At 35.7% G+C, this 19,498-nt stretch overlaps 1 protein-coding gene across 4 annotated transcripts in view; it reads left to right on the top strand.

Moving 5' to 3' along the window:
- LOC128205468 (AF4/FMR2 family member lilli-like) overlaps positions 1 to 19,498 on the top strand; it is a 114,130-nt gene that overhangs the window by 50,486 nt on the left and 44,146 nt on the right. For all 4 annotated transcript variants that reach the window (XM_052907122.1, XM_052907123.1, XM_052907121.1 and 1 more), the window contains 4 exons: positions 1,421 to 1,515; positions 12,070 to 12,159; positions 13,780 to 13,864; positions 18,773 to 18,853. In XM_052907122.1, the coding sequence (XP_052763082.1) occupies positions 1,421 to 1,515; positions 12,070 to 12,159; positions 13,780 to 13,864; positions 18,773 to 18,853 (351 nt within the window). The remainder of the gene's footprint in view (positions 1 to 1,420; positions 1,516 to 12,069; positions 12,160 to 13,779; positions 13,865 to 18,772; positions 18,854 to 19,498) is intronic.

Raw genomic sequence — 19,498 nt, 5'->3', positions numbered from 1 at the left:
GTTTATTTCAAAATAGCCGTCTGGTTGGATTAGATTGACGTCATTTACCCAATGATATATGATATACACATAATTTTTTATCAGCTACTCTTTTATACAAAAGTTTTTTTGTAGGTTACACTTCGTTAAGAACGAATACTCAGACGCAGAAGATACTGCTTATTTTCAATCGTAATGAATTATTATTTAAAATGTAAATATAAGTATTGTCGCATTTTCTTTCGCTTATGGTGTATGAATGCAGTAGGGCAAGCGAGCAAGTTACCAATGAGCGTGAGTGCGCTTTATGGAATTTGTTTGCATGCCCTACTGCGTTTGTACAGCACAAACGTTAGTAGAAATGTTATCCATCTTTAACTGTATTTAGATGTTTCAATATTATAAATATATAATGAGGAGTTTTTGAATGGAAAGTAAAAAAAAATCATGTATCTATCAAGTTGTAACTCAAGTTGTATCATTCTGTCGACACAATTTATGATACAACTTTATGCAAACTAAAATTAAAGCTTTAAATCCGCTATGATAAATGTCTGAAGTCACAATTCCCCAGTTTTGAATAGAGAGTGTTTACTGTTGGGAATTGATATACGACTTATTTTTGTGCGATAAGTTACAATGTGTAAACACTGAAGATAACAATATGTATTTTACTATTCAAGTAGGAAAATAACCTTTCTGCAAAGTCGTGATAACCCAACTAACCTTTAAGGAAATACTACCTATAAAAAATATTATGATTTAAGAAAACTATTACCAACACGAATATACACACTGATTACATTGTCAAGTTTTTTTCAATCATTTCCATGAAATATTACATTTTTATGAAATAATTGTGTACCCTGGGATAAATCAATTTCATTTTCATTTGAGATTTCATTCAGGGAAGTTGCTAAAATGCTCTTGTTGAGTTGGCATATTAAAGTAACAAGTTATGTCGTTTTGAATCCATATTGTATCTGAATAGTTGCACAATAATGGAGAAATCATTTTCGAGAGTCTGGACCTTCCATGTGCAGGAGAAAAACTTTCAAATGTTATTGCTAGGTAAATTCTTTGAATTGCAAATTCTTAATTAAGAGTCAGATTAATTCTCTGACCACTGGGGTGACATAGAGGTCCTAGTATTTGACTAAGGTCCATGTTATAAATCCAATCACATTATTTTCAGGGGGAGTGAGAGACTGGTTCTTATGGTTCATTTCTTGAATCAAGTCATACTGCCGAATTGTTAGGCCAACAACCCCCCCCCCCCCTTAATAATTGTTGGACTGTTCCATTATTATCTGGAGGGTGTATGACTTGTTCATTGCATAGACCCTTTAACATATAAGATTATTTCGTATTTTTCTGGAGGGGGTATGACTTGTTCACTGCATAGAACCATTACCATGTAAGATTATTCCATTATTTTCAGGAGGGGAGGGAGACTCCGCTGTACAACAGAGTCACGTGTCCTCGAGCAAGCCAGGATTGATAACGGATGACATCCTCGGGACTCTGCTTCTAGAGGTATTTCACCTAAAGATGAGATAGTTCATTTATGGCTTGGCTTGTTAAAGAAAAAACAATGGTATTGTGGTATTGTCATAGGCATTTTGTCGTCTATGATACTGACATATCATCATCAATTGCAAAATCCATACCCTTGCAGGCCTATTCAGAAATACTTCAAATATGCCATTTCAGCGACAATGCAAAATGAAGAAACTTTATCGTCAGCTTATGGCTCTTATTAACTTCATGGTGTCTGAGAACATAACTGCATTATGTGCTCGAGTTTAAATGAATTTTTAAAGCAGTTTTGCCTGGCTTTTCACTTTTAGAGGTATTCCCCCTTTAATTTGGAATACTCCATTTAGAACTCTAAGGCCTAAAAAAAGAGTGCAGTTAGTTTGCGTTACCTGACCCTACCTACGAAATTGGTGCCGACCATACTGTTTTTTTAGTCAGTTGGTAAAAAAAGAAAAGAAAAAAAGTGTGTGTTTTAATATGAAGTTTAAAATCTTTAAAGCTTTATACAGAAGGTTATTTTAACACCATTCTCCAATGATGACAAGAACATTCTTACATCAAGCTTATATAAATTTAAAAAAAGAGAGAAAAAAAGCCCACCTAGCCTACCTGTTTTTGAAAAGGGTGTAACCCTAACCAAACTATTTTTTTTTTGGACTTATAGGGTTGAAATGGCTAAATTTTTTATAAAAAAACCTTGGGCCTAGCAATATGTGTTGTGACACATTAATGCATCATATCATTTTGAAAGATTGCATAAACTTATCGCTATATACTCTACTCAAGATTTGTGTATTTCTTGATAAAATGTTAAGTTCAATAAGCTTGGTGACTGCATGCCAGCAGGTACATATTCTTTAAAGTACACTGTGTTACTTATATCAGGGAAAATCGGTACATTATACATCAGTAAAATAGAGCTTTTAAATACCAGCTATTGGTCGGTTTTAAAATATTCTTTAAGTATTTATCTCTTTTACTTGATGCTAGACTGATGAATGACGCTATTATCTAAATAGCTTTGATTACACAAAAACTTGAAACACATACTCGTATGTAAGTGTATGTTATTTCAGCATTTACTTTTACAATAATTTACATAATTTATGCATAAGAAATGACAGGAGTTAATAAAAGTCAATACTATAATGCTTTTCAAAGATTAATATTTGAAAATCAATATCAATGCTTTAGATAGTTAAAAAGCAATGCATAGATAAAAACTGCATTTAAAACATCAATTATCAAATTTCTCTGAAGTACAGACTTCTCAATAACTTTTGGCTGAACTGTCCCAAATGGAGATGTTAGCAACCAGTGTCCTTATGTCTTGATAATATTTTTTAAAAAATGTTAAATTTTAACCATTAGCTTCAACCAATTAGAACCGTCCATTTTGGCCGCCATTCGGTTCTGAGAGCGAGTCGGTTCTGAGAACCGTGGAAGTGTTCATATGATTTGATTGTGTAGATTGTATGTGATATCTGTTGATTCAAGAAGGTAATGTTTGGTAGAAAAACTGGAAAACTGCTTTTTCTCCTTTCACATCATTAAGATCGCGTCATATTTCTGTTAATCAGATTTTTCCATAATACATAGTTTAATAAGAAAACTGTTTTTTTGCTTTGATTTTGTAAGGCTACGTATTATATATATATATATTTATTGTTATGGTAACATCACGTAATAATGTGATCAACCACGCACGCAACAACCTTCCTTTTTGCAAAAAATCCAAAATTGTGGTTTTCAAAGATAATATCATAACTAATACCAACATTAGTTAAAAGGTTTTAGCTGTCAGTATCTTAGTTTTAACATACCTTTTGATTTGCCATTCTTTATTTCATAATAATTTATTATTTTTTCGTAAAAACTGCATTTTAACGCACCATGAATGGGACCATTTAAATATGGGTCAGGTAACAGCCAGCAGACTATATTGGTCGTCACCTTATGGATGTTTTTTGTATTCTAATACTAAACCTTGAGCTTGAAAATCAAGCCAGAATACGAACATCTGTGGAGAAAAATAGACCCTACAATTTTAAGCATAATTTAACAGTATCACCAATAAAGGAAATCTTACCACCGTTTTGTCACATCTCATTATGACAAATAATAACAGGGAAAAGTCTGGAGAGAATGTCACTGAGGCCAAATAACAACATGTAAATATTAATGGTAAAAGCCAGCAGTAAGCTGTATTGATTTCTGATTCCTTTCCTTGATAAAACCACGCTGCTGTGGCTGCTATGTTAGACCCATCAGGCGTCATTGTCGGAGACATGGCATTGCTAGGAGTTCTGAGTAAGAGAAGAGGATCTTGTTTCAACATGATAGATAGTTCCAAGACTTCAACATTCTTTATGACAGATCATATTCTTGCCATTTGTCACTTGTTTGCATTTGAATAGCTCATATATAGAATCCAGTAATAACATCATGATTCTGATCACGATTTTTGTAGAACTTGGGTCAGACTCAGGGCCCTCTCATGAAAACTTCATGGAACCAAGTACAGTTAATAATTTCTCCTAGGTACAAAATTACTGCGCGGTTCTCACTCTCATTAGGCCCATGTCTGTGGGAACGTCATTTTCTCACCAAAACAATGGGAATTTTTTTATCGCTAAAATATTTTATTACTATTAACTTACTTTGATTGTTGTAGAAATTAGTCCTAGGGGGTGGTTCCATCAATATTCCTTGGAGCGATTTTGTATCTACTACCAGGCACGTACCTAGGCATACGCGGCCAGTTCACCTGAGCGTACAAATTTTTCTGGTGCTCCCGAAATGGCAAGTGCTCAAATGTCGAAATCAAAAATAACAATCGAAGGCTATGGGTGTCTCTTTAATGGTTTGTCGTAATTTCACTGAATTTTGGAGTTCAGAATCTTGAAAATGTTTGACAATGGTATCAGTGTATTCTCTGAAATAAATCTAAGGGACAGGACAATTGTCACACTTCCACCCCGTCAAAAATAAAACAGACTTAGAAAAGACCTTTAAATGTCGGTACCTCAGCCAAGTATGCAGGCATACGGTTAAAAAAATTCAGGTATGCCCAGGGCTGACTTCTGTTGTAAGTACCTTCTAGGGTACGAAATTGATCCAAAGATTCTTGCTGCAATTAACTGCCCAAATAACAATTCACCCCCTAAATTTTTGTTTAAATCGCCAAAGATTTGTTTATGAAACTTTCAGGAGTAACTTGTAAAAATTTGGAATTCTGCATTTGGCTTACATTATTTTGACTTAAATCTAGAAAAAGGTCGTTTAGAAGTTAATTTTGTATGAAATAAAACATCTTGCATTAATGTTTTAAGTTAAGGTAATGGTTAATTTTACGTCATCATATAATTTGTTTATACAGTTAAAGGGACAAGACACCACATGGTTCTGAAATCGGCAAACACAGTATTTCCTCAAAACAAGCTTAAGTTAGTCAATGCGAGATAGGATGAGGTAGATTGCTTGCAATTGTATCATCTGGTGTCTAGTCCCTTTAAAATTTTAATTCAAAAACTTGCATCATATTTTGCACCAATATATTCTGTAATCATTCATGATTATGTAATAATGTTTCTGTGGTTATTGAAGCAAGCCGTTTTTAAATTATTGAATTTATACACGGCAAAGTTTTTTAAAATCCATCCATTTGATTTGACATTTATTTCCTTAATCCTCAAGATGACATTGAAAACACTTAAACATTTTGTGGAATGAGCATATATTGAATTTGTGAGATGATAATTTAAGCGTTTGGCACTAGGATCCAGTTTGAGGAGTAACACCAGAACCTCCATGTCTGGTGTCATGAAAGTATGTAAATTTTATGTTTTAAAATGAGGTTTGAGACGGCAGTTGAGAGCAAGATTGAGATTGCAATGAGTGCACATGGGTGAAGGTGAGATTAAGGGTGAAAGTGCTGATGAGAGCACGTGGGTGAGAACGAGAGTGAAAGAGCCGATGAGAGCACTTGGGTGCGAACGAGGGTGAGAGTGCTGATGAGAGCACATGGGTGAGAACGAGGCTAAGAGTGCTGATGAGAGCACATGGGTGAGAACGAGGGTGAATGAGCCGATGAGAGCATATGGTTAAGAACGAGGGTGAGAGTGCTGATGAGAGCACATGGGTGAGAACGAGGTTGAATGAGCCGATGAGAGCACATGGTTGAGAAAGAGGGTGAGAGTGCTGATGAGAGCACAAAGATGAGAATGAGGGTGAAAAAGCCGATAAGAGCACATGGGTGAAAAACAGGGTGAGAGTGCCCACGAGAGCACATTGGTGAGAACGAGGGTGAGAGTGCCCATGGGTGAGAACCAGGGTGAGAGAGCCCATGAGAGCACATAGGTGCGAACAAGGGTAGGAGAGCCGATGAGAGCACATGGGTGAGAACCAGGGTGAGAGTGCCCATGAGAGCACATAGGTGCGAACGAGGGTAGGAGAGCCGATGAACGAAGGTGAGAGTGCCAATGAGAGCACATGGGTGAGAACCAGGGTGAGAGTGCCCATGAGAGCACATGGGTGCGAACGAGGTTAGGAGAGCCGATGAGAGCATATAAGTGAGAACCAGGGTGAGTGTGCCGATGAGAGCACATGGGTGAGAACAAGGGTGAGTGTGCCGATGAGAGCTAGCACATGGGTGAGAACCAGGGTGAGATTGCCCATGAGAGCACAGTGGTGAGAACGAGGGTAGGAGTGCCCATGAGAGCACATGGGTGAGAACGAGGGTGAGAGTGCCCATGAGAGCACGTGGGTGAGAACGAGGGTGAGAGTGCCAATGAGAGCACATGGGTGAGAACGAGGGTGAGAGTGCCAATGAGAGCACAGTGGTGAGAACGAGGGTGAGAGTGCCCATGAGAGCACATGGGTGAGAACCAGGGTGAGAGTGCCCATGAGAGCACATAGGTGCGAATGAGGGTAGGAGAGCCGATGAAAGCACATGGGTGAGAACCAGGGTGAGTGTGCTGATGAGACCACATGGGTGAAAATGAGGGTGAGTGTGCAATGAGAGCACATGGGTGAGAAAGCCCATGGGTGAGAGAGCCCATGAGAGCACGAGGATGAGAGCAAGGGGAAACAAATGTGAGAGTGTGGAGGAGAGTAAGGGGAGAGCAAGGGTGAGAACGAGGTTGAGAGTGCATATGAGAGCAGGGCGAGGGCACATGGATGGGAGAGGTTGAGTGTGCAATTGAGAGCAGGGCCAGATAACATGGATGAGAGTTAGGGTGAGAGTGTGGATGAGAGCACACTGGTGAGCGCAAGTGAGGGTGAGAGTGTAGGTGAGAACAAGGTTGAGGGTGCAGGTGAGATCGAGGTTGGAAGTGTGGGTGAGAGCGAGGTTGAGAGTGTTTGTGAGGTCGATGTACAGAATAAGGGTGAGAGTGCTGGTGAGAGTGAGGTAGAGAGCGATGTTGAGGGTGTGGGTGAGATCGAGTTTGAGAGAGCGGGTGAGATCGATGTTGAGAATAAGGGTGAAGGTGTGGGTGAGAGCGAGGTAGAGAGCGATGTTGAGGGTGTGGGTGAGAACAAGACTGAGAGGAAGGTAGAGAGCGATGTTAAGAGAATGGGTGGGAGCGAGATTGAGAGTGAAGGAGAGAACAAGGGTGAGAGTGAGGTAGAGATTGTGATTGGGAATGAGGTATAGAGTGCTGGTGACTGTGAAGTTGAGGGTGTGGTTGAGAGTGAGGGTAAAAAGGGGGATTTGATTTATTGCTTGAAATATTTGTTTTAAGTTGTTACATATTTAATTTCCACGAGCCTAAATTTAAAATATTAACATTTAATAACAAAGCCCAGGACGAAAATTAACAATTATTTTATAGTCATTAAGATTTTACCCAATTTGTTTATAAGAGAGACTCGTATTTTAAAAAAGATTTAAAGTGATCAACACTCATCTCATAAGGTAGAATGCTTCGTTCTTGCACCTTTTTTTCAAATTAAATCCTTCATAAGAACCACTGTTTATTAGTCCGGTTTTGTAAATTACAACAATTGTATTCATTGTGGTACATCTTATTCGGGAGTAGGAGTGCATCTTTAAATGTCTTAGATTGTTACCTGTCTTCATCAGCCTGGGAATCATATTAAGAAGTCACTTAGGTGAAGTTATAAAACTACAAATCTTTATGATTATTAAGCCTGCATGGTACTAAAGCAATTTCATTTTCATATAACTTGGCTGTAAATCTATGCGGTATTCTGAGCAACTACTATTGTTAAGTGAAATGTAAAATTCTATCAGTAAGAAAAAAAAATCACTCCCAGTTTTACTAGCTCCTATAAAAATATGAACAGATGTTGTTATTTTGTGAAATAACAGGCATTTATTCTTTAGTCCATTGTAATATATTGGTTGTCATAGTATGTGTCAAGAAAATGAATATTTAAAGACAATTCTGCAACAAAACGTCTGTAGTCATTTACCTTCATTTTTTAAGTAATTATTTTGTCATTTCAGTAAATGATAAAAACAGTTATTATTATTTTTGAGAATTGGGTATCAATTATTTTCTTAAATACCTATTTTGTAATTCACGTTAATGAAAAAAACATCCGTTATATTCCTTATATATTATGTATATATACATACATATAAGATAAAGAAATTGGGCCTAAAAATATTGAAATTGTTTGGCTGGGGTTACATCCTTGTCAACAATAGATTTGTTTGGTAATTTTTTTTTATTATGCTTTACGTAAGAACGCTATTTTCATCATTGGAAAATGGTGTTAAGTAAATTTTTGTGTAAAGCTTTAAAGATTTTAAGCTAAACGCACTTAAAAGAAAAAGAAGAACATAGTGACTATAGTAAGTATTTCGTAGGTAGGGTCGGGTAATGCACCAGTCAATTATAACCCCCTCCCCCACCACCACTCAGCAGGTCCGGGGTATAGTGGGGACTTTGACTTTTGGTCCAGCCAATCCCAGGTAAAATCCCCAGGCCACAGGACACGGGGACAGGCTGCTGAAAAAATCTCTGCCAAATGCCCCAGCACCAGGGGGATATCCTAAACAAAGCACCAATTTACTGGTGCATAACCCGAACCAAACATATTCTTGTTGTAGGCCTTGTGGGAAAAACTGAGGAAACCTAAGCTTGTGATGTTGCCTTAAATGATATCAAGGTGTTGACATGAGCTTGTGAATGTTGTCTTTAATGATAACAAGATGTTGACGCTACATCTGTATGAGAAATGACAAAAACCAATAGGAAAATACTGGTGACGTATTTGATAGGCTGCCGGAATATCGGAAACAACCATAGGGTTAAACATGTGCTGCTGAGGAAAAAGTAATGGGTTTGAAAAAAATCCATGAGCTCAATATATGATTACTGTGCATTGTAATGTGTGCTGAATGCTGGCCAAACTTTTTCGAACAATTTTTTAGGGATTCGATTATGGTTTGAAAAATGCACTTATTGTATTACAAAATAAATTGTGGCAAATTATTAATAGTGTTAAAACTATAAGATACTGACAGCTGGAAAGCTCCAATATTGTCTTTGAAGACCACAATATTTAATTGCGTTACTCAAGCAGCTTTAAATGATTTTGTTGTTGCGTGATTGGTTGATTGACAACATCATGCGATGTTATCATATATTGTTATAAGGTCAAAATATCCATCCATGTTGTATAACTCCTTGTGCCCATGTGGTTAATGTGTTGGGGGTTTTGCTTGACCTTACTAGTGTGGGCTTGTATCCCACTAAAACCAGATTTTTTATACTTTTATCAATGAATACCTGGGAAAACTAATTTTTGGTCCAAAAGTATGAGCGAGTCCCTGTAAGTCCATCACGACTGTATCATGCTAGCTTGGCATGTCTTCGTGGTTTGGAGATTGTTTTTAGAAATAACGAAATGCCCAGTGTATGAAACTGAGCATGTTGTTCCATCATTGTAAGTTTTTTCAATCTAGGACGGAGTGGAGTAATATAATATTAGAACAATTTTCTTTCAGTACAAAACTGGCATTGGTAGGAAAGTTAGTGTGGAATGAACTCATATTTATTGCAATATTACAAAGAGCGCTAAGAAGTGAATCAACATATTATACCTTTCAATGATGTGAAATGGTCAAGAACAGCCAATGCTAATTTAGTTTTCATTATGATAAAAGGCCAACAACTCCAGAGATACTTAATTAGCCATCAGACTGGTAATGAAATGTTCCCAAGATATTTTGCCATTGGTTGTCGAAATCCTAGTTATCTTCAACGTTGACCATTACTGCTGTGGTATTATTCTCACTATGCTATGATCGTTTTATTATAAATATCGATCACACTGCATGTTAGAATTGCCTCACAATTTCTGAAAATATGCATTAAAGCTATTTTCCTTATAAGGTCTTGAAAGGCTCCTGGTAAAATTTGTACCATACTATCCAGATTGTGTACATACAATTATAGCCGATGCGAGTGATGATCCAATGATTGATTATTATTGAAAATCTATTGTTTGGGCCTGAATTTGGCAACAATATGTTGTATTTGGTTATTTGCGTTCGGTTAATTTCTGCCAATTTTCTCCTTTAAGTTCATTTATGCATTTGGAAGTGTTCAGTTCTTATCGTTAACAATATAGCCTAAAGCAACAACAACACTTAATAACTTCAAACTACCTAACATAAGCATAGTTAATGATATTGAGTTATTGCACAAATAAAACTACAACTAAGGTATTGTCAAAAACCGATCGAACTATTGAAAATCTGTTATTTGAGTGGAACCGATAATCGATTGTCAAACTGGAACCGATTCCCATCACTAGCCGATGCATTGCGGACAGATACGATTGGTAGTTGATGGAATGTGTTTTCATGCAGTAGCATCTAAATTATTTGTTATGCCATGTCTTCGATGGCTTGCATCAACATTAGTTTCGTAACATTATATGGGTTCTTGACAATGGTTGCAATGCAGTCGGAATTATTGGAATAGAACCCATGTCGGCTGTTACCTGTGGCAAGAATAATGAATGCCAGAGAAATTGTTGCAAAGGCTTGCATGCATGTCTTATTTTTTTGCAAAATAGAATTGTATCTAGTGGGTATTAGCACAAACTCTCAGCACATAGCAGTAGATATATGAGATTATTATACCTCACTTATATTCTCTATGTTAAATCCCCTATAACCGAGGGGTCATTATTTTTTAATACTCCCCTGTAATGTTGACTGGCAAAAAAATATTACATGCGCAGGAAATATGCGTGTTCATTTTTTTTTTTTTCATAGCTGCCTAATTAGAGCAGATGCTCTCATAATACCTATAATTGCTCAATATATCCGTTCATATTATCGACTTCAGAATGAAATAAAAATTTAATTATTTTAATTATTTGTCAGGGGAGATCACTGCGTAAGAGATTGGGTTACAGATGACCTGAGATCCGAATCACTTAAACGCTCATTGTGCTTTAAAAATGATTATTGTTCTATAAAATTTGTTGATTTTTTTCGGTAGAATCAAATAGGTGCTGCCTCGGTCAACATTACAATTCTGAGGTTTCAATAGCGCCCTCACAGGAATGTGATATTTATATAATATTATTCTTGTGTTATTATTATCTAATAGGACAAAACATGAGAGAAAATGATGCAGTGAAATGTCAGGGTGTTGGTGACAATAGTTTGCTGGACAATCTTAAAAAAAGTTGCTGAACATTATCATTCCATTCCAGGCCCCTCCAATCACACAAAAATCCTGTGAAATCAAAATATCAATCTTCAATCTTTTTTGAACATTACATCAAAAGATATTGAAAATGGTACATGTTTTTTTTTTTCTTTTTAAAAGGATTGTTGCATTAAAACTACAACCTTGTCCATTACTCTAAAACCATTCACAAAATTTGGTACAAATAAAGCGAAAGAGAGAATACTAAGTCTTGCATGAGTAGCCATGCCTATAATTCTGGTTTTGATAACTATAGAGTTATGCCCCTTTTAGACTTGAAAAAACAGACATAGGCAGGAATTCACTCTGCAGCACTTTAGTCTGACTACACCAGATGGTCCCATAATGGACATGTACATTATTTCCACAAAACAAGCCTACATTTGGTAATATGAGTTAGTGTGGGGCAAATTATACATAATTTTACATAATTAAAAAAAATGAAAATTTTGTCGCGGTCTCTGCACATAAATATATATATTTATATATATATATATTGGTTTCCGAGTTTATAGTGTGCATATTTAGTATGTGAAAGTCATGTGACTAGTACAGATACAGATACTGATGCTTTTTTCAAATTAACTGGGATTTACATGGTAGACAGACAGAGTAAATTTTGAATTGGAAAAATACGCAATTACTGCAAAAGATGCATGTGTCATAAGCAAGGTGCATGATACATCAGTAAGTAAGATTCAGTACGTTGTACAAAACCAACCATTTTAATGTAAGTTATTGACAATTTTCTTTTTTTCTTGCAATTTTATCATCTGGTGTCTAGTCCCTTAAATATGTTAATCTGTTAATCTTAATATTTATAAAATCCATTTCTTTTATCTCTTTTCAGGCATTGGACAGTTTTCTGTTTATGGTCAACCCCCAAGGCAAGGTTGAATTTGTGTCTGAAAACATCAGCCAGTTCCTTAAATATACTCTGGTAAGTTTGTGCATTTATTTGGAGTTGAGAATTAGGGTATGCCCAACATTAGAACTTGAATATATTGCATGCCCAAGTTAATGTGAATTATTTTAGTGGTTTGAAAGATGGTTTGACTGATAAATGTGTATCCAAATATCTTTTCATAGTGTTACATTATTTGCTTGTGTGCTTACTTCAATGGTGTTTGCATTTTTGACAGGGTTTATGACAATCAAGGATATTTCAAGTTTTCTGTTCATTATTTTTTCGTAGATGGATTCTGACAAATATTTTGCACCAAAAATAATCTCAGAGAGTATGATTCAGTCAGTCTTATTTTCCCGACAGGGCTTTTTTGTTAAAATTAAGAGTCAGTAGTCAAAGGTAGCATATACTCATTGTTTGCATTTTTATGAGGGCCTATGGCAATCAAGGATTATTCATTTCTGGTCATTAATTTTACGTTAAATGCCCTAACAAACAACAACTAAGTAAAGAGGCAATTTTGATGATCTACATGGTCCGTTTACACTAACTTCTCAAGTCTTAGTTTGGATCTCAAGACTGATAACAGCAAATCGTCATTTGATTTAATGAATGTTTTAAAGAGCAACAATGATGAAATTTGGCATAGATGTTGCAAAAAAAAAATGTAAAACACTTATTTACACATTTTAGGTAAAAATAAAACTATATTTTAGATAATTTATCAAATTTAAAAATTTGTTTTTCTGACCCTGAGTCTCGGACCCATGAAGTTAGCGAAAATGGACCCAGATAATAGAGCATGCTACCTCAGCCACGGTACGCCTGCTCTGTTTTGTGTAGACCACAAAAATTGAACTCTTCACATATACATGATGCTTTTTGTAGGAATTTATATTGCAGGGATATCATAGCCATATAAAATTGCAAACATTTAAAATGCTATAGGATAAGAATTGGACTGTAAAACATAATACATATTGATTCCTGACTTGACCATTTGGCATTTCAAGTATTTGTTTTGATAGGATATCAAATCCTATGGTATGGATTTTAAGACCATTTCCATTCATTATTTAAATGTTTATCGAAAAAGTGAATGTGCTTTTCACCCGATTAACTTGCATATTAGATGGGTTGAAGCCTGTCTGAAATCTGGAATCTTTATCATCTTTATTCTCAAAACTTCTCTTACTGAGGATTTTCCTGTGTTTATGTTATATTTCCACGAAAAATCTTGCCTGTATGCAATAATTGCATGTACCATCCTGGCTTTTTGCTATATTTCCATCATTTATCCTGCCTTTATGCTTTCTTTTCTTCAATGATTCTTTCATTATGCTTTATTTCCATCTAAGATTCTTCTGTTAAATGCTTTATTTCCATGAACAATCATGCCTTTATGCCTCATTACCATAAACAATCCTGCCTTTATGCTTTATTTTCATGAACAATCCTTCAGTTATACCATATTTCCTTGAACAATCCTGCTTTTATACTACATTTCCATAATGCTATAATTCTTTGAACAGTTCGGCCTTTATACTATATTGCCCTGATCAACCAACATATGTATTTCTGAGGACAAATGTGTGTAATATTTCTTGGTATAATTCTGCCTGGGCCTGATCACACTTCTTTGCTCCATTCCAGGAAGATCTGGTAGGGAAGAGTGTATACAACATCATCCACGTGGGTGACCATGCCCAATTTAGCAACAGTCTACTCCAGTCTCATAGTAAGTCGAGAGAATTTTGAGATATTCAGTTCGAGGATGACATTGTGTCCATTTTCAACTTGTTTAGTAAGTTGGATTAGTCTGGTGTTTAGCTTGTTGATTTAAATGATAATATTATGGAACAAGTAAATACAACATTATATTAACTGTTGAGTTAAGGCCCTTGACTTAGTTTAAAAATAGCATGTATACATGTATAGCATGCAATCTAGTGTCACACATTTCTCCAAAAGTATATGAGCCAGAGTCATATAACTTGGCAGAAATGTTGACCAGGGTGTGAAGTAGCTCACCTTGGAAATACCTCGTGGCTGCCCCTGTAAAAGTAAAGTGATAAAGCATGGAATCTTGGATCAACCCTTTCTCAAGAAGATTTTAAGCTGGAGTCATGAAACTTAAGAGGCATTTGAACCAGTATGTGAAGTTGGGTATCTGGGATTTTATTTATGGCTGTTTCCAGCAGAGTCATGGCCCTTGACATAACTTCAGATATGCATATAGTCAAACCTGTATTAAGTGGCCACCTTTTGGAAAAGGTCAAAGTGGTTGCTTAAGACAGGTGGCCACCTAATTCAGGTGGGAAAATTTCGCCACTAATTATACAATACAAATGTAGTTCAAATACATTTATTCCAAAATTATGAATAAAAGACGATAGAAACATGTTCATACATGAATGCAATTTCTCAAAAGCAATGCATATAGTACATCTATAGATCATGGTTTAACAAGTAACGCAATTTACAATTAACTTTAATAAGTTTACTGGCAAAAACAGAACAAAAACCACGAAAAGACAGTTTAATATAGTAACACAATCAACCAATATTACACACATACTCATTTTCATTAACAAGTTTACTTTTTAAAGAAATGCATCATTTTTACTTGCTTCATGCAAGTGTATAATCTATTTTAAAGTGCATGAATAAATCCTGTGTCAACATTATCCCTTCTTCTAATAATGTTGTATACTCAACATCCCCTTTCAGGGTCATACACACGATGTGTCTTACTCTCATTATCTAATTATAAAGATCAAATTATAATTTATTAAATCTAATAAAATTATATATAAATCACACAAATTGCACAGTAAAAGTTCCGTCTTAAAATAGAAAGGATGATTGTGCACATTTGAAACGAAAAATGAAAACAAATCACAGCTCGTTTCGTCACTTCAAGGGAAAAAGCAAACTGTAATTTAATAAAAACTAGCGTTTTTTGTCAGTGTTTGATAATTAAATTCGTAATTAATAATGTATTTAAGTATGTATTAATTAACTGTGTTTATTCAAATGAAACATTATCCGACATGTTATGGACACGATTCCTCAATGGGGCCTACATGGGGCAATCATGTGATGTAATAAGCATTCTGATTGGATGACTGAAATTTCAGATGCCATCGTATTTTTCTGTAGACATCTATATAAGTATAGATCTAGATCTTATTGATTATCACAGCATGAGAATTTATTTGTGGAAGTGTCAGTGACAAGGGATTAGTGGCCCTTATGGCTTTGAGTTATAAATGTTTTTGAAAAGTACTGGAATTTTAAGCTGCTTGATGAAAAGTAAAAAAAAATGCCAAAAAAAATCTTAAAACTGCTTGAAATTTTTATTTTGCCTTGATAAACTGCTTGAAAAGTGCTTTTATTTTTTAAATTTCCATGTTCTGCTCCCAATGGAGGGCTGTAATAAAAAAGGTCAATCTTTGATCTTAGTGGCCTTGCTACATGTATTAACTCTGCTGTTCAAAATCTCTGAGCTATTAATGTGTGTGTAGGTACATAAAGTCTTATAAACGTCCTTGAAATGTCCTTGAAAACTGCTTTTTTTTGCAAGTCTGGCTGTACATGAAACCTGTTATGGCTTTTGCTCCCCCGAAATCTTTTTCGAATCAAGTGTAACATGACAGCCTGTCAATCGACATCACACAATAAAGAGCAATTGCAATTGCAATACATACATATGTGGACAGTTTGCATTGCTTTCACATCAGCCCAATGATTAAATCACAGCTTTAAAACAAGCCATGTTGAAACTGAGTTGAAACTGACTGTCACCAATAAGGTGAAACAAATTGATTGTCTATTCAGTGCAAGATGGCATTGGTGATCATGCTTTGTTTAACTGCTTGGCAAGGATGTTTAGCTTACTTTATTTGCAAGCAGTAGTATGACTAAATACAACACAATCTAATGCTTTAGAATTAAGTTAAAGTGAAACCACAATGTTTATACAAAAAATTAAAACTTCCCCAATTTCTTGTGTTTGTCATTGAATAAATGTAATCAATTTCATGATTTTAAAATAAAATAAAAAATCATTGGAGCTTTTTAAGTTTGCAGTGATAAGAGTAACTGTAAATGTCCTACTAGACGAGCTGGACTCATGTCTCTTTAAGAATGCTGCGTGCAAAAAAGAAAACATTAAATCTGCCATATTCGATTTACAGACAAATACATACTGACACATAATATGAAATACCAACTATGCTTGCCCCAATTACCTATCACCTACACAGTAGGCGGAGTCAAAAAGTCCTCTACCTGACCAGTCAGTGATGAGGATCTGCTACAGTGTAGCTGTATACACCCCCTTGTGTGTAAATCAATAAAATGGTCCACTGAACATGTGACTTTATGATATCAGTTCAATATCAATAATATCAAAGAATAAAAGAAAATCACTTAGTGGTGTGTAACCAATATTATACAATAGGGTATGGGTTAATATGCATGACAACGGTGGCCTGAACAGGTGGGCTATATTCAAATGGAGTTGATGTAATGCTTTTTATGGAACACGTTTCATTTTAACGCCCCGGTGGGTCAGGCATTTAGTAATTGGACCATCTATCCATCCTTCTGTTTCCTATGGTTTCTGTTCAATAAGTTGCAAAAGCTGATTAAGCCCAGACACCTCAAACTAGGTAGGCATGTTGGTCATTTGTTTTCAAGTTCAGAATTCAGGTTAGCGTTGTCCAAGTGTCAGAACTGGAAACTGAACCACTACAAGACCTATTAAGTGTCGACTAAGGCATGCATGTCTAATGGGACATATACGGTATGACCATGGAACTTGTGCATCTAAGTGAAAACCATGTATGCACTGTATACATTCGTTATAGAAGAGAAACCAATTTCAGTCCTGTTTCACTTTACTTGAAGCCATGAATAATGCAAATATAAAACCACTGTAACATGACAGGTATGACTCTGACAGTTGGCTAAATTAGGTGTTGAAATCTGGCAAGGCCAAAAGAATAATATATTTGGTTTGGGTAACCTGACCCCACCTTTGAAATAGGCGCCGACCCTAACCATTTTTAATGTCAGTTGGTAAAAATAAAACAAAAAGAAAAAGTATGTGTTTTAATATGTAGTTGAAACGCTTTAAAGCTTTTTAAAGAAGATTACTTTAACACCATTCTCAAATATTGACAACAACATTCATACATAAAGCCTAATAAAAAAAAATAAAAAAAAAATAAATAAAAATAAAAAAAAAATAAAAAAATACCTACCATATATGTTTTTGAAAAGGATGTTACCCTAACCAAACTATTTTTGATTGGCCCTACGGGTTTTAATTTTCTTAAAGTGTTCCTGTTATTGGCTTAGATGTACCTTATTGCAAGTAACCTGTCAACATTTCTAACATAAAGTATGTGTGGGTTTTGTGGATTGTAAATTGAATGGTGAACATGCTTGTGAAAGTACCTTTACAATAGGAAAGTAAAGATATTGTTATGTAATAAAATGTTGACTGATCATGAAAGAGGGTTTGTTAATGGGCAGTTTTTTGTTGATTTCATGCTGGTTATATCGCCAAATCTTTTGAGTTTGATTGTGAGATATTTCTTGCGCACATCTCATGCATATAAAATGATGAATATATTTTAGCTTAATATCCGTGCATGATATGTTTCTGAGCAGCATAATGACTAAGCATTTTGCTTAAGTAGATGTAGGGAACATTAAAATGCATTTGAAAAATCATTGTGAATTTTATTTTTGAAAATATCCGTTCATATTTCGGAAAATGTGTTTTTTATTCTGACTGCAAAAAAAGGCACAAATATAGCTAATTTTCTATTAAAGCTTGCAACTATTGTGCTGCATTTAATACTTCTTATGACATTCTATTTAGCTATTTTTAATGTATTGTCATAGCCTTTGTGTTGTCATATATGATCTGTGGTGCAAGTTTCCATTCATAGGATACCCCTGTGCCAAAATGTAAGAGCTGGTAACAAGGTTAATCTGAGGTGTCCATGGCTACCAGAGGTGTTGCTTTGTGTTGCTATGGGCCAATACCCCTGTGCCACTGTTAAAGGATGGTAACTAGGTTAACCCGAGGTCTCCATGGCTACCAGAGGGGTTGCTATGTGTTGCTAGAGGCCAATACCCCTTTGTCACTGTAAGGGCTGGTAACCAGGTTAACCTGAGGTCTCCATGGCTACCAGAGGGGTTGCTATGTGTTGCTTGAGGCCAATGCCCCTCTGCCACTGTAAGGGCTGGTAACCAGGTTAACCTGAGGTCTCCATGGCTACCAGAGGGGTTGCTCTATGTGTTGCTATATACTGATACCCCTCTGTTGCTGTAAGGATGGTTGCCAGGTTAGCTTCAGTCTCCATGGCTACTAGAGAGGTTGCTCTATGTGTTGCTATATACCGATACCCCTGTGCCACTGTAAGGATGGTTGCCAGGTTAGCCTAGGTCTCCATGGCTACCAGAGGGGTTGCTATGTGTTGCTAGGAATCAGGGTGGGGCTCTTAAGGTAGTGTAACCCCAGGAGTTCATACCAAGCTGAAGATGGGTCTTGCACAGTTCTTGTTCTCTGACTATTGACTACTATGTGATGGCATCATGATATTATTCTAATATTCTGACATTTCAGACGGAGGACTAAGTTGGCCGCCAGAAAGCTTAAGTGGAAAGGGAAGAGATTTCAATTGTCGCATGCTCATTAAACCCCCATGTAAGTTACGTACCTAGTGTGACATGTGACTCTATGAATGTAAAACATACTAGTAGAGTGTTAAAATTGTTAACAGCACCGTGTATTAAGAGGCTCATTATTGCTGCCTTTATCTGGTTCCCACCTCGTATTAAGTGGAAATTATCTGTTATTTTGCTATGGCGATATTAAGACAGTATTTAAGTCGAGAAGAAAGTTGGAGAAATGATAAGAAACAATCTACTTGATACCATCAGTGATGTTGCTCAAGATTTCCAATGCTTGAAGTAATGTTATGATTCCTGTCTTAGAGCTTCGTCTAAGATAAGTACCGTCCTAAATTCTCAAAAATTTAATACGCGTAACAAGCTTAAGTATTTTATTTCATTAAGCCAAATTTTTGACTGATTCTTTATTTTACTGAATAAAAATTGAATTATTGTGATTATTATAAAGAAAATTTCCTTTTACAATAAAAAAAAACCTCTTAAGAATGTTAATATTATACAAATTATACCAAAACATAAAAAGTGTGCTTATAAGTTAATCATGTTATAAGGGGCTTAAGAGGTTTGGAGAAATAGGGACCTGGTTATTACACAGAAATTATAGTATTAAAAAAGTATCTAGCAGATTTTAAAAATGATATATATGGTCTGAACTTAT

This window comes from Mya arenaria, chromosome 10, assembly GCF_026914265.1.
Source record: "Mya arenaria isolate MELC-2E11 chromosome 10, ASM2691426v1".
In the NCBI taxonomy this organism is placed as follows: Eukaryota; Metazoa; Mollusca; class Bivalvia; order Myida; family Myidae; genus Mya; species Mya arenaria.
This window is presented reverse-complemented; position numbering and strand designations above follow the sequence as displayed.